Below are 14,656 nucleotides of genomic sequence, written 5' to 3'. Positions count from 1 at the left end.
CTTTTAAAATTTGTGTCACAAACGTCAAACAAATCAGAAAAATACAAAAAGATGTTAATTAGATGAAATTTGTTTACAAAATACATTTTTATGGACTATAAATGCCAATTAGTAGCACTGCTGCTACTGTTGTATGTATCTCTATATAAAGTAAGTTAAATAAAATTTAATTTCTGTATAATCTAGGAAAAGAAAAAAGCTGTTCGAGGCCAAAATAAAACCATAGATCAAAATGTGCAGCAACAAACAGATGAGAAAAATTTGTTGCAAATAGCTCCAGCTTTACCCATCAAAGATAGAAGAAATTTTTATGTTAGATCTCATAGTACATTAAATGCATCTACCTTATCAAAACTACATGAATCTTCAAATTTGTGCGAACCTGTATTACAGATGTTTGCAGATGGTTCTATTCATGTATCACGTTTACAAGAAGAGAAGGAAGCACATCCTGACCGAATAAGCTTAGATAGACGTGGACTGACTCTAGTTCCTTTTATAGATGGAGAAGCTAGACTAAGACTACTATCTTTACAGCACAATTTAGTTAATAATTTAGAAACTTTAAGTAAACAATTGTTTCCTTCACTAGTCTTTTTAGATATTTACGATAATCAATTGGAAGAGATTCAGTATTTGGATACTTTAGAAAACTTGAGAGTTTTGTTGATGGGAAAAAACAGGTGAGTTTACTTTAACTTTAAGTATTGTGGAACTTGATGGTATAAAAATAATTTTAGAATAAAGAAGATAGAGGGATTAGAAAATTTGAAAAAAATAGAAGTTTTAGACTTGCATGGTAATCAAATTACCCAAGTTGGAGGACTATCAAATTTATCTGAATTAAAAGTATTAAATTTGGCTGGAAATCAAATTAAAACTATAGGTGTAAAGGATTTAAATGGTTTAGGATCACTCCAAGAGCTAAATCTAAGAAGAAATAGATTGAAGAAACTTCTTGGGTTTGCTGATACACCCAATCTTTCAAAGTTATTTATTAGTAACAATGACTTGCAAAGGTAATTCTTAAAAATAAACTGTAATAATATAGTCCTGCAGGATAAGGATTTTTTCAATTTAGAATTTTATTTTATTATGGATATCTACTAGTTTTGTGATTAGTAATAATTTAACTATTTATGGCAATTGAAAATTAATTTTTTAAATAGGTACCAAATTCATTTGCAGTGGGGTCTCTTGGATAGATGCCACTAGGATCATAACAATTTGTGTGTATATAACAGAAAATTTATTTTCAAAAATTGATTAAAAAAATCATAATTTTCCTCTATGTTGTCATTTTCAATAACATCAAACAAGTGTTGTAGCAGTAAGTGAAAGAAACAAACAGGAAATCAAAATAAAATGATTAAAATTGGCTGGTTTTGCAACTTCCACGGAATTCCCTAACAACCGAAATATACAATTAGGTTGGTTTGAAGGATGCCATGGTATTTACCAATGGGTGAATAATTTCCAGGCTTCTTGATGTTTCTAGAGATGTATCTACTTAAGAAGAAACTCCAAAACTGGAGATTAAGTGCTTTGTATGGTAATGCTGTATGCATTAGTTTATGGTGTTCAGGTGCATCGCTTATAGTCATTGGCCTATGACGTTCTGGTCCTGATTTTTGTGGATAAATAGTTTCCACACTCCAGGTAGTTTTAGCCTCTTGTGTCAATTGAAATTATTTGGATTCTCTGGGGTATCTATTACCTCCCTGTGGAGTCTTAGCCAAAATATTTTCTCTCTCACTTCTGGTATTAGTAAGACCTACCGCATATCCTGTATCTGGGACTCTTGTGCTCCTCGTACTGTGTTTTTTATTTGCCACATACATACAGAATGCTGTATACATTGTGGCCTTGGAGTAGATTAGATCATGCTCTTGTTAAAAGCCGTACATATCTTCCTTGAAGTGTAGATGTTATTTTTTTTGTATTTGGTAGATTTTGTTAATTTTCCTTTAGAAGCAGCCTTGGAAGCAGCCTATCATCCTTGTATATATAACAGATACATTGTTCACAGATACTCCTCTTTTTCTTTATCCTTAGGTATCTTTCTGACGGCTCACTCTTGTTTGTTTGTTCATTTCCTCTAAGAGCTTCGATTGAAGGATCATTACAGAAGACAAGGCAGTAGACTTGGTAAAGATGTGCATTAGACGGCCTTTTTCTCCTTTAGGGATTAGACAGTAATTCAAAAGCCAGATATTGGATGATGCATTTATTACCTGGCCCCATGGACATAATGACAGAAAGACTCCTGAATTATCCTGAGAACATTAGTTTCACCATGAAGATAGACCCTGCCATTATTAGATGTCTTTGTTAAGAGAAACCAGAGGCATCCTGGTATACAACGTTTACAGAAATCTAACTTGCACGGATCGATATTTATATCATTCAGCCCAGAGATAAGGTATTGTCAATACTTTTTGGCTCATCGAGCATGGAGCATATGCAAGCTGAAACACTTATACAAGGAACTACAGTAATTACAGTTTGCGCTTAGAGGAAATGGATACATGAACAAGAATATCAAATGAATTATCAGAAAAATACCAGAGGATAAGGAAAAAGAGGAATATCTAGCAACAACAAGCAAGGAAGCAATGACAAGATATGTTGCATCTTAATAATAATATTTAAAATTAATACCATCTATAGCATTTCAAGGAAGATAAGAACAGCTTTTCCAAGATGAGCTGCAGAAACGATCTACTCTAAGGCCCCAGTGTATACAGCATTCCATTTATATGCGGAAAAGTATACATTGGACAACTGGGAAGACACATCAGTAAGAGGTTAACAGAAGACATACTATAGATCTAACTAATACCAGACTAGTAAAAGAGAGAGATAGATGTTGGCCAAGACAGAGAGGCGATCAAAATCTAGAAAAATCTAAATAATTTCAGTCGTGATGAGGAATTAGAAGAACCTGGAATTTGGAAATGACTGATCCACAAAATCCATGATCAGAATGACACAGACCTGTAACTACAATTCATGTACCGGAATACCATGAACCAGATCATACATCAGATATAAATACCACACAAAGATCTTAATCTCTAGTTTTAGAGTTTCTTCTGAAGAAGAGTGTGTAATATGTCTGTCAAAATATCAAGAACTTAAAGTGACGACGTGATAACCAGCTCAGAAATTATTCAGCTTATGCAATTATTATCAGATTTTAATGATAATATTTTCTCTTATTAATATTTGTACTGACTGAGAAAAAAATATTAAAATATTAAAAAATTTATGTCCATACTTGCTTGAAAGAGAATCCACCAAGAGAGTTACAATTTGTGCCAAGACCAGACAAAACTGACAGAACTGGCTGTTCATAGGAGGTATCCATCTATATAGAGAGTGTCCATCTGTATAGAACGTCCATTAAGGGAGACTTCACTGTATACCTTTTATACATTATTGAATCCAAGACATCCAATATTTTATATTTTACAGTTTATGACCTTTTAACTTTACTTTTTTTGTATATCCACAAAGTTACTGCTATAATTAATGTAAATATTCCATTAAATTAAATTGTTACCTATTATAATACAACTTCATTTGGTTTTAGTGTTGAAGATATTAGTAGTCTGGCGAAATCGACAAACTTGCGAGAAATATCTATAGACAATAATCCAGTATCATTGGGTGGTGACTGTGTTTCATTCTTGGTATCATATCTACCTCAATTAACAAGATTGAATACTATGCAAATTACAGAACAAGTGCGAAAAGCTGCTATGGCCTGGCGTAGAAATAAAGAGAGTACAAATACTACTTATATGGACTTAACTAGTGATGTTTCACTGAACTATAGAAGAGAAGAAGTTATATCAAATGCAAGAACAAACTGGGAACTACTCAGGTCTCAAACCAAATGTTTGACGAGTAATCTAAACACAGTTGATAAAACTTTAAAGAATTTGAAACCTGATTCAGATTTTGTATTAACTTCTCTTGCCAATACCAAGGCTAAGAACATTGTAGGTTTAACCAAAGCGAAGAGCTATACCAGTATTACCACAAAAGTACCTGTTCTACATGATAAAAAGCGGTTTTTAGTAAGAACTCCTTCCCAGGACACAGAAAATTCTCAAAATACCTCTTCATCAAACAATTCAGGAAATGAATATTTTAAATTGCCTCCTATTTTGGTACCTATTATTAATAAGTTGGAGCAAAAAGTTGAGGAGCAAAGTAAGGAAAGTGTAAAGTTATCCGGAAGTTTGTCTAGCATTGGACCAAATATTGATAGTTCTGTTAGTTCTTTAGCAAGTGGAAGTGAAGCGGCAGCTTCTTCTTCAAGTAGCTCACAGGATTCAGAGTCAGATTCAGTGGATGAGGAGAAACCAGAGGAGGTTGAACAAACAGAGATTAATCAAGAGTAAGTTCAAAATGTTTATAAAAATCAAACGTTCGAGGCTTTTGGAGGGTATCTCATATTTGTCAAGATGGACAAAAAATATAGTACAAACTCGATTATTTAGGTTAGATGGGACTGACAGCGATATAATGGTACCTGCAGTAATTATTTTCTTTTATTTAATATGCTTTTTATTCTGTTCAAAAATACAAAAACACAATTAAAAAAAACTATAGTTTTCTATTGTGCAACACGTACGAACGATCAAAAATTCGATAGATTTCTCAAAATTGTGAGAACACACATTTAAAAATTGATCGATTTTCTGTAAAATGGGTTCTTCCATACAGACTTTTGTAATCAAATGATTTATCATCGACGACCTATTCCAAGTCGTCAGTATGTACCCAACTGCCGTTTTTTGAAAATCGTTTTGCTAATTACAAAATGTATAGAGATGTTTTTGTAAGCATTCATCGTTCATGTAGTTAGAACTAATCAGTTCATCTGTTCATCGGTGTACACTTGTGATACACTTGGATAATAAGAGAGATTCCGATCATCGAGTTCCAGATAATCGAATTTATACTGTAGTATATATCTTAGGCTTGTTTAAAAAAAAATATTTGCTGTGAAAAAACATTTTGATATCTTGAAGCATTTAAGTGAAGCATGACGTTTTTCATTTTTGGTCATTTTTTGTAATGTCGTATAGCTTCTTTGTTTATGATTATACATAGTTTGTTATGTCTCACAGTTCACATATCTTTTTTTAAATACTTATTTGTGCCTTGAAAAATAAAAAACTAATATTTTAATATTTATAGTAATAGTAATATGATATTTGTATATTAGGGCTACACTACCAAATAATGTGGAAATTGTTGAAACCCAAGCTAAAACCAACAGCGGTAATACAACTGAAACTTCAAGTAACCTATCTGCAACAACAGCATCTAATATATCAGTGCCTAGTAATTCTAGCAGTGACAATTCTAGTAATAAATCGGTGACAAGAAATATAAAAAGTGCAGTACATGGAAAAACCATTCCTCCCAAATTTAACTCGAGAGCATCAACAGCTAAAACAAGAAAACAGTCCTCGCCTGCTCTTCCAAAGGATAGAGAACAAGGTTTGTAAACTAATTTCTTAAAAAAAAATAGTTTCTTTGATAAGTAATCGAGAGTAATGTCTTTTAACATTCCAGGCGGAGACTATCTGATTGAAATTTGTGGTAGATACCTAAATATTTATGGCCAAGGTGCTCTAAGATTCATTGACAAACCGTGGAATTCTGGCAAAGCCCATGACGTTGTTACTGTTAAATTTAACTATGTTAATTTTAATAGTATAACAGGAATATTGTCAAAATTAAAACACAGATTCCCAAATATAGAAAATCTTGTTTTTAAGGAGACAAATATAACTTGCATAGCACAATTAAATGCTTTGGCAGAAATTCAGGGGTTAACATCCTTATATATAGATCCCGAAGGAAATGCCATTTGTGAGAAAAATTGGCAGAACTATGCAATATTTAGATTAGCACATTGGGGTTTAAAAACTATTAATGATAAAGAGGTAATTGTTTTTATATCTTTTAGGTCAATTTTAGGAAAAAATGTGCCTAATTATTTTTTTTAGTACTTAATGCTACTAACAAAATATTTTTATTTGTAATAACATATATTTTTTTAAGATCTCGGAGGAAGACATTAAAAAAGCAAATGAGGAGTATCAAAGTCTGAGCGATTTAGTATTATGGTCACTGCCAGATGTATTATTGCAGCCACTTCTTGTTAGATTAAGAATAGATATAAATCATGGTGTCCCAGAACAAAATGCAAAGAAATGGTTGTTATCAGCTGATCCTGAGTTAAAAAGTGTTGTCAGTAAGGAAGCACTCCAGTGGAGGAAGGGATCGCTTTCACAGGTACAAGATTCTAGAAGTATTGTAAAATATTTAAGGGATTAGACTACTGCATAGTTTTCAGAAAATCTATTTTTTTATTGATTTAAAAGATGCTTTGAATGTTCTAGAATAAGGGAAAAGAAATTTTACGACTAAACAATATATTTTTTTTTAATTCGGAGTTCTTTTCCAAGCTCACCGGACTGCTCTGAAACAACTACCTATTAGTGGTTATAATTTGAATGAAAAATATTCGATAATCCGATTATTAAAATATTTGGAAGAATTCAATTATTCTGGGGTGTATTTGAATGTTAATCTTATATTAGTATGTCAAATTTTAGCGACTAGTCGAGTTAGTTAACAGTGCCCTCTCGGTCAAGTTTGAAGGACAAAATTCCTTCCTGGCATGTTTGTTAATCGGCTTATCTCTTAACAAACAATCAGCTGTTGCTAAGAGAATCTGAAATATTAACCAGCTTGCTGTAAATAATTTGGTGGGTAATAATTTCATTTGTGTTTGTGTTTGTGCACTTTCTGGGTCGATTTAATCATTCATATAACTATCCGATTACTGAAATCATTCAAATCAGTATCCGATTATTGAAATAATCCGATTTTACACATCACTACTTCCTATGGACATATGTACCTAAAGGAAGGGTACAGCCTAATAACGTAACTTTTTATTTTTTCTATCTTCTCTAATACTTACTAATAGATGTCATTAGAAAGAGTAATTAGAAGTATTTTCAAACGGCACACAGCATAACTCCAACAAATTACATTCTATTCACTCCAAATTTTAACCATATCTTTAAAATAACATTCCGAAGAAAAGTAGTTACTGGATTTTCAATAAATAATTTGAACATTATTTATAGACAAATGACTGCCCCTTTTTTTATCAAAAATTGAACTGCACTTACTGCAGTTATGTGAGGCCAATTCTTGAGTACGCTGCTTCTGTGTGGTGTTCGACACAGAAGCAGCAGCATCTCACAGACTTGCAGCAGCGTCGCCTTCGAGGTGATTTAATTATGACTTAAAATTCTTAAATTTAATCTTGGCAACTTGTCTTCACTCAGTCAGTGTCCTAATACATTATTTCAGAACCTACTTCGATTTCAATTTTGAAAATTGGCACACTAGTGTTTTTGGGTGTGCTCTTTTCAAATATAATAATTTTGTTCCTGTAAAACTTCCGGTTATACCGGAAGTTGACGTCAATTTTGATATTTTAAATGGGATATATTATTGCATTTTCGGATTCTATGTGAATTTGAGCGTCACTTTATTAAATATTCCCTATACCTAGGAGTTATAGAATTTGATACATTCATATTTAAAGAAAATATTTGACAGATGCAAGGGTCTACGGAGACGCTAGGACTCTTTTCAGGAATTTGATATCAAGTGGATTTTTGGTAGCTAAGGCTAAATTATTGTTTACCAACAAATTAAAACATTTAATACTAGGTGTTTCATTTTTGCTGTTACATTTTGATAACTTCAAACATCTATAACTTTGTTAACTTAAATGAAACACCCTGTATTTTTTACTCTGTCGTATGCAGATTATAATTCAAGCGATGTAAGCATTGTTAGGGTTGCCGTTACTACTTTTAGAGATATTTGCAATTTTCTATTTTTTGCACAATTTTTCTCATATCAGATCTGTTGTCAAATTGGCCATGACCAGAAATACTCCAAAAACAATTGAAATAGCTTGACATTTGTCAATTTAGTTGTCAAATTATTGTTGTCTGAGTAGTTTTTGTCAAAAATTTAAATAAAAATACCTGGGGATTGTTTAAATTTTATTAATGTGGATTACTTTACTTTGTTTGTTATTTATAGACATGTGCAAAGCAGTAAACTAGAAAAGAATTGTGATTTTTAAACATTTTTAATTGTTTTCCAGGGCATAATTTTATTAATGTTTATATTTTAAATTTTAATTATTAATGTAGCGCAAAGTTAGCATAATAAAACATCTAAACCTCAATTATGAAAAACTAGGCATTTTAACATTAACATTAGCATGACAGAATGGTCATTCCATAGTCTATGGGTCTAAATAATTATGTCGCATCAACTGAGACTTGGTCGAGGTTTGGTTATAAAGTAATTAAACTGACATTTATAATAAAATAAATAACCTTGTACTTTTTTGTCCCATCGTGTGATACTCACATAATGCATGGAGTGGCGCTGCAACATATTTGTAATGTATTTTTAATGAGATGTTCGTGTTCCCTGGGGTCTTTCATTTTGTCAAAAATACAGTTTTTGACAAATCAAAAGGCCTGCTGAAGTGCCATTTAATTGAATTGCAAAAAGTTATATGCTTCAACAACGCTGTATAGCTGTATAAAGATGTAACGATTTCATTTCAAATATATTAAATGCTATCAGTCATTGATAGATTGAATTTTTTTAATGGAAATGGTAATTTAATTGCAGGAGGACAACCTTCTAAGACAAAAAGCGAAACAACATATATCCGGTTTATTGGAAGAAATGACGTGTGCAATGAATAAATTAACCCTCTTAGAACAAGAATGGCCGACTGTTATGCATGGATTTGTTCAAAATACTCTTTTGGACTATTCCCAATTAGACATGTATATGAAGCAAAAGATTCAAGAACTGAACAAATGATATATTCCACTGCCTTTTTGGATTTTGTGACACTATCACGCACAATTTATTTTTATTACAGATTTATACTTGTTCCTTTGTTTTGTTAATAAACTTAAATTTTTAAAAAAATATGTTTGTCTTCATTGACATTACAAAACAAAAATTTAAAAAATTTAGGTTTGTAATTAAAACGGACACTTACACTACCACAGCTTATACAGCTTGACAACTGTCTTGGCGGGAACGGTTAGCGTCGATTCCGCCGCGCAGCGTTTATGCCCCGCCTTCCAGCGGAAAAGACGGCTTTGGCGTTCGTTCAGGCGGGTAACGACAACGGGTTGCAATCATAGGCGTGGGTATAATTTCGTTGATTTATTTTTATTTTATATAATGAAAATGAAGATACTTTATTTGGACAATTGCAAATGCCAAACTATAACTTTGTTGAGCTAATTTGTAACACTGAAAAGATATTGCAAGATAATTTTTAACAATTATCCACAAAAAATAACATTTGTATATGTATAAATATTAGTCCAGGCTGTATCGTTACTCCCGCTAGGCTAGGAACATGATTCTCATTCGATTTTTATTTCATAATCTTACTAAAAAAATTACCCTTGAAACATGTCGGCATGTTGCCAGACGTTTCTAATGGTCAAAAATTGTTTAAACAATTTTTTTTAATCAAATTCGTAATTTTCGATTTTTTCGCTCGAAATACATTTTTATAGGCTTTTGGGGTATCCTGAACAAAAAGGTTCATATGCAACTTTTCTCTGAAATCTACCGTTTTCGAGATATTAACAATTTGATGTTCGAAAAAAACGCGATTTTAACCATTTTCTTCTCTAAGGATTACTTCAGTAAACAGGAGCTTACAACAAGGAATTTTAATTACTCTTCGAGTTTTCTTTTAATAATCCGTATTAATTCTAAGTACAAAACCTATCTAAAATACCCATTTTCTACTTTTAATGTCATACCACGCAATTTTCTAATTCAAATTTCATATTATTAAAATTACCTAATACGGTACTGTCAGGTAGAACCTAAATATTTTATTTCAATAATAAAAATTCTTTTAACTTATCCCCGACTATTCCGCTTAATCTGAGAGAGTTAGCACGATTCCGTCGCGCTTGGTTCTCTACCGCCACATCAAAGGCGCCGACACGGACTCTTCTAGCTGTGTATTATTAAGCTGTGCCTGTACATTGAAGTTGCCAGAAGAAGTGGAAGATAACCTAAAATATTTTTTGTAAACAAAATAAATGTGCACTATAATAGACAAACATAAACTAACGTTCATGTGTACCCATTATTATTTAAAATGAAAAAATCCAACAAAGAGAGTTTAGCTGATCAAATTGCTGGTGTTTTAAATACAACTCCTGCTAGTTTTGATCCAGAAGATGATGAAATAGATGAGACACGTGCAAAATTAATAGAAAACTTGTCTGAAGATTATGAAGATGAGATATTAAGCACGTTTAGAAGGCAAAATTTTGAATTGTTAGTAGATGAAGACCAACGGTATGCAGGTAAAAAAGCAAGTAGAAAAAGTTTACATGATTCTGATGAGGACTTTTCCGAAAAAGACGATCAGTTTGAACAATGTAAGTATATTTCTCTTTTACGAGTAATAATATTTATATGATCGATTGAATAACAAAATTAATTGTTTATGATTAGCGGAGGACTATATCTTTATTTTTGTAGAATGTTATATTACAGAACAAATGTGCTGTCATTTTGACAATTAATAACCAACCAACTTTTTTTAAAAGACTGAAACTAGCATGCGGTCACAGAGGCAGCATGCGGGGTTATTTAAATTTGCCTGCCAGAGGCATACCTAGAACAAGCTACATTATATACTTTCAGAATTTCGTAATTCTGGACTAGTTCTGAAATTCAATTAATTGAAATTGCGTTAAGTGTATGTATTTTTGTTAATACTTAAATACATTCTTAAATACAGTAATAAAGTGCTATTTTGTAATCCAAAAAACTCATTGGTTTTTCATCCAACTTTTTTATTATATTACAGCAAATCTTGACAAATTTGAGATTGAAGATGATGACAATGGAACGGGTAGTGAATCTGTTGATTCTTCTGAAGAAATTGATCAGGAAGATGAAGCACAAAGTGAAGAATCTGATGGAGGTGGGAGTCATAATGAGAGTTTTGCTGATGAATCGGTAACAGAAAGTACGGAAATTTTCAGAAATTTCAAAGAAGTAGATGGAAACGCACAAATAAAAAAAGGATTATGTGTTAGAAATCAGATGAGTGCGTGGGAAAATCTATTAGAAATAAGGATTCAACTACAAAAATGTTTGATATCAGCGAACAAAATGCCGCAAAAAGATAAGTATCTTGAAATTAAGAAACAGTCCAGTCAGGAATTTTCAGAACAAGTTGCTGTAACGAAAAACTCGTTAACCAGTCTATTAGATAAATTAATGTTATTACAAAAACTAAGTCTAAGTAAGTACCCAGAAACGAAAAAGTTAAATAAAAGCAATGAAAAAGCCCTAAGAGAAGATGAAGATGATGAGGAAATTCCTAGTGATACAGACGAAGACTTACCTTCCAATGAAGAAGAAAGTGAAAGTGAAATTCCTACTAAGAAACGAAAATTAAATGATTTTGAAAATTATATTAATGGAAGGCATAATTTGTATAAAAACTATAGAAATAGTGTTATTCAAAAGTGGAATGACAAAACACGAATTGCTACGTTGAAAAATAATACTAGTTCTCATTCTGTCCTTAATCATATTGAACATACTTTAAGCGACAGAGAAAAATTAGTTAAAAGAACTCAATTAAAAAGAAGTGATTATACTATTATAGGACAAGAGGCTCCTGTAGAAAATGAATTAAAAGAGGAAAAAACTTCTGTGGAGGAATATAATACTGAAATATATGATGATGATGATTTTTATCATCAGTTATTGAGAGAGTTAATTGAAGTAAAATCAGCAGATTTGACAGATCCTATTCAGCTTGGTAGACAGTGGATTCAGTTGCAAAAATTAAGAAGTAAAATGAAAAGAAAAATTGATACAAAAGCAACAAAGGGTAGAAAAATTAGATACACCGTGCATACAAAACTTGTAAATTTTATGGCTCCTATTGACGACCATTTGTGGACAGATCAAGGAAAAACTGAATTATTTAGCTCTTTATTTGGTAAGAGAGACTACAGCGGTAATTCATAATATAATCGCATGATCAGTAAATATTATCAAGTTATTAAACTGGAAAATAAATTCGTATTTGTAGTTGTGCTAAATTATATAAACATCCTTATCATTATGTTGAAAATTTTTCCACTATTATGCAACAGCTTAATATGTCAGATAATATATTTTATTTTTAGTTAACTAAAAACATATTGTTATTAATATAAAATAAAAGATTTTAATAAATATGTAAGTATTTAAAGCTCTTTTCTATATATTTTGTATTGGTAAAGCTGTGCCAATCTGTTACCTACTTCTTTACTATTATTTATCCTAAATCCTAAATTTGTAGTAGAAATGGGTATAGTGTCAGTCACAAAAAACTTTCAATAGTATATACAGTATGTAACACATATCAAATATGAAAGAATGTTGTCCTCGTTAAATTTAAGAATATTATATTTATTCATTTTAAGAGTAACCTCTTATATGAACTACAATGTAAAACAGGGTTCATAGTTCAAAAGTAATGAAGAATTCCCTGACTTTTCCAGGTTTTCCCTGACTTATTAAAATAAAATCCAGGTCACTTGTAGTTCATTTTTACATACTAATTGGTGTTTATGCATTAAATTTTTTCTCGACTGGACTCCATAATCTTTTTTATACCCTAAGAACCTCTTATAAAGGTTTCAAAACCACAAATAGTTTTCTCTTTCAAGAACACAGGGCCGGCTTTCACAAAATTTCCAGTTGCAAACATTAAATTCCCTGACTCATGAATATTTTTAAAATTCCCTGACTATTCCCTGTTTTTTATGAAGAATAACGAATTCCCTGACTTTTCCCGGTATTCCCGGTTTTCCCGGCCGCTACGAACCCTGTAAAAAGTAAGAATATAAAGATATTAACAATACTCATTTAACTTAGACAAATATTTAACGACAATTTAAACTCCTGAGTCAAAATTTGTGGACATCATGGTTCTTCTTTTAATTTTCTCTTAGGCTTATCTTGGCTATGGCTTTTGGACTATTTGTGCGAATTTACTGTTCATTCACCATTCATCAATGAATGCCAATGTATACTTGAAGTCAGAATTGCAAAATTCCATTTTTTTGTGTCCACACCATATACTTCAGTTCCACATAGCATATTTACAGTACTTATATGAACCAATGTCTCAACTTTGAAATTAACAGTTAAATTTTGGTAATACTTTTTTTTAATTAAGGTTTCAAAAGCTTTCATTTTTCAATTTGGTATTAATAATACAAGTTCTAACCATAATAAAAATTTTAAAAATTCTACATCCTACTAGGAAAACTTTTATTCACTTGTGACATTGAAAGATATTTTTTTTATATTTTTCTAGGGGTTTCAGTATATATGCATGTTAAATAATTGTTAAAATTCAATCTACTTACCTATAAGGAAGATCAATCTCAATGATTTGAGTATCTTAGCTCACGAAGTTTGAAGAAAAAAGTGTTTCTTAACAATGCTTATCAGCAACCAAACAGTTCATTTTGTGACTGAACTAATCATGCTGTGGATAAAAGAAAGAGGGGGGGGGGGCATCATAGTAAAACTACAAAGTTTTTAAATTATGTGCTATTTATAGTTTTATAATAAAAAATTACTTAATCCAAATAAGAAATAATTAAATTTTAAGAGATTATGGCAATCAGAAAGACTAGTGGCTCCTGCTTATCGTTTTAGTATTTGGTCTAAAGCAGTTTTTGAGAACGTTTGTTGTTGCTGTTTTTTCTCTATTTTCCAATTTTGTTATGACTAGATGAACATTTTCGAAAAGAACAATGTTGTGACAATGCACAATTCCAATTTTTTTTTAAATAAAGAAAAACTAGAAAAGGACTGTTATTTATGGCTGCCCGAGATTCATGATTTTCAGCGTTTTAATAAATTTTTTTTTCTTATTTTCATTTTTTATTTACATTTTTGTCAGGTTTATTTTATAATAAAGAAATGCTAGAAAAGGACTGCTATTTACTAGAGCCCAAAAGATTCATGCTTTTTACTGACATTTTTCTTTCAGTGCCTACTATTTTGTTTGATACTGTTTTTATATATTTTCCAAATTGTTTATACTCCATCTGCGTTAAGAGTGAGAAGACTGATAAGTTTTGGGTTTATACAGGGTGATTCATTAACAATGGGAAAATCGAAAGCTGAAGATACTACACGTGAAATGGTGACCATTGGCGCAAAAATGCCTTATCCGAAAGTTGATAGTTTCGGAAATACAGAGTGTTGAAAGTTAAAATTTTAAACCGTTTTTTTGCGATTATTCTGAAAATATATAGGTTAGGAACTTGAAAATTTGTGAAACTATGTTTTTTTAGGCGACGAATAAGATGCGTGTTGTAATTTCAGCATTGCTCATAGAGGGCGCCAGTTATGACCAATTTTACCGAAAATTTAGTTAATAACTTTTTACCCTGTATATTTAACATGAAACTTGATTCAAAACCTGAAAGAGCAATCATTTTTC

At 31.3% G+C, this 14,656-nt stretch overlaps 2 protein-coding genes across 2 annotated transcripts; both read left to right on the top strand.

The window, feature by feature from the left end:
* The first annotated feature begins 28 nt into the window (after positions 1 to 28).
* LOC108909211 (leucine-rich repeat-containing protein 49) lies at positions 29 to 9,019 on the top strand. The gene is made up of 8 exons (XM_018713470.1): positions 29 to 131; positions 187 to 683; positions 741 to 1,019; positions 3,596 to 4,408; positions 5,243 to 5,520; positions 5,596 to 5,969; positions 6,088 to 6,321; positions 8,767 to 9,019. The coding sequence occupies exons 1-8, from the start codon at positions 102 to 104 to the stop codon at positions 8,962 to 8,964; spliced, it is 2,703 nt and encodes a 900-aa protein (XP_018568986.1). The 5' UTR covers positions 29 to 101; the 3' UTR covers positions 8,965 to 9,019.
* Positions 9,020 to 10,199: 1,180 nt separating this feature from the next.
* On the top strand, positions 10,200 to 12,363 carry LOC108909207 (protein AATF). Its single transcript, XM_018713464.2, has 2 exons — positions 10,200 to 10,565; positions 11,000 to 12,363. Exons 1-2 carry the CDS (start codon positions 10,280 to 10,282, stop codon positions 12,175 to 12,177), a joined length of 1,464 nt encoding a protein of 487 aa, XP_018568980.1. The 5' UTR covers positions 10,200 to 10,279; the 3' UTR covers positions 12,178 to 12,363.
* The last annotated feature ends 2,293 nt before the right edge of the window (positions 12,364 to 14,656 follow it).

The sequence above is a fragment of the Anoplophora glabripennis genome, unplaced genomic scaffold (assembly GCF_000390285.2).
Source record: "Anoplophora glabripennis isolate ALB-LARVAE unplaced genomic scaffold, Agla_2.0 scaffold398, whole genome shotgun sequence".
NCBI classification, from domain to species: Eukaryota; Metazoa; Arthropoda; class Insecta; order Coleoptera; family Cerambycidae; genus Anoplophora; species Anoplophora glabripennis.
This window is presented reverse-complemented; position numbering and strand designations above follow the sequence as displayed.

What these genes read in the sequence shown, in the direction of transcription:
- LOC108909211 (XM_018713470.1), top strand. Translation starts at nt 102, where the DNA reads ATGCCAATTAGTAGCACTGCTGCTACTGTT. An exon ending in CAAACAGAGATTAATCAAGA is followed by an intron (nt 4,409 to 5,242) that starts GTAAGTTCAAAA and finishes TTTGTATATTAG; the next exon opens with GGCTACACTACCAAATAATG. An exon ending in TCCAAAGGATAGAGAACAAG is followed by an intron (nt 5,521 to 5,595) that starts GTTTGTAAACTA and finishes TTAACATTCCAG; the next exon opens with GCGGAGACTATCTGATTGAA.
- LOC108909207 (XM_018713464.2), top strand. Translation starts at nt 10,280, where the DNA reads ATGAAAAAATCCAACAAAGAGAGTTTAGCTGATCAAATTGCTGGTGTT. An exon ending in AGACGATCAGTTTGAACAAT is followed by an intron (nt 10,566 to 10,999) that starts GTAAGTATATTT and finishes ATTATATTACAG; the next exon opens with CAAATCTTGACAAATTTGAG.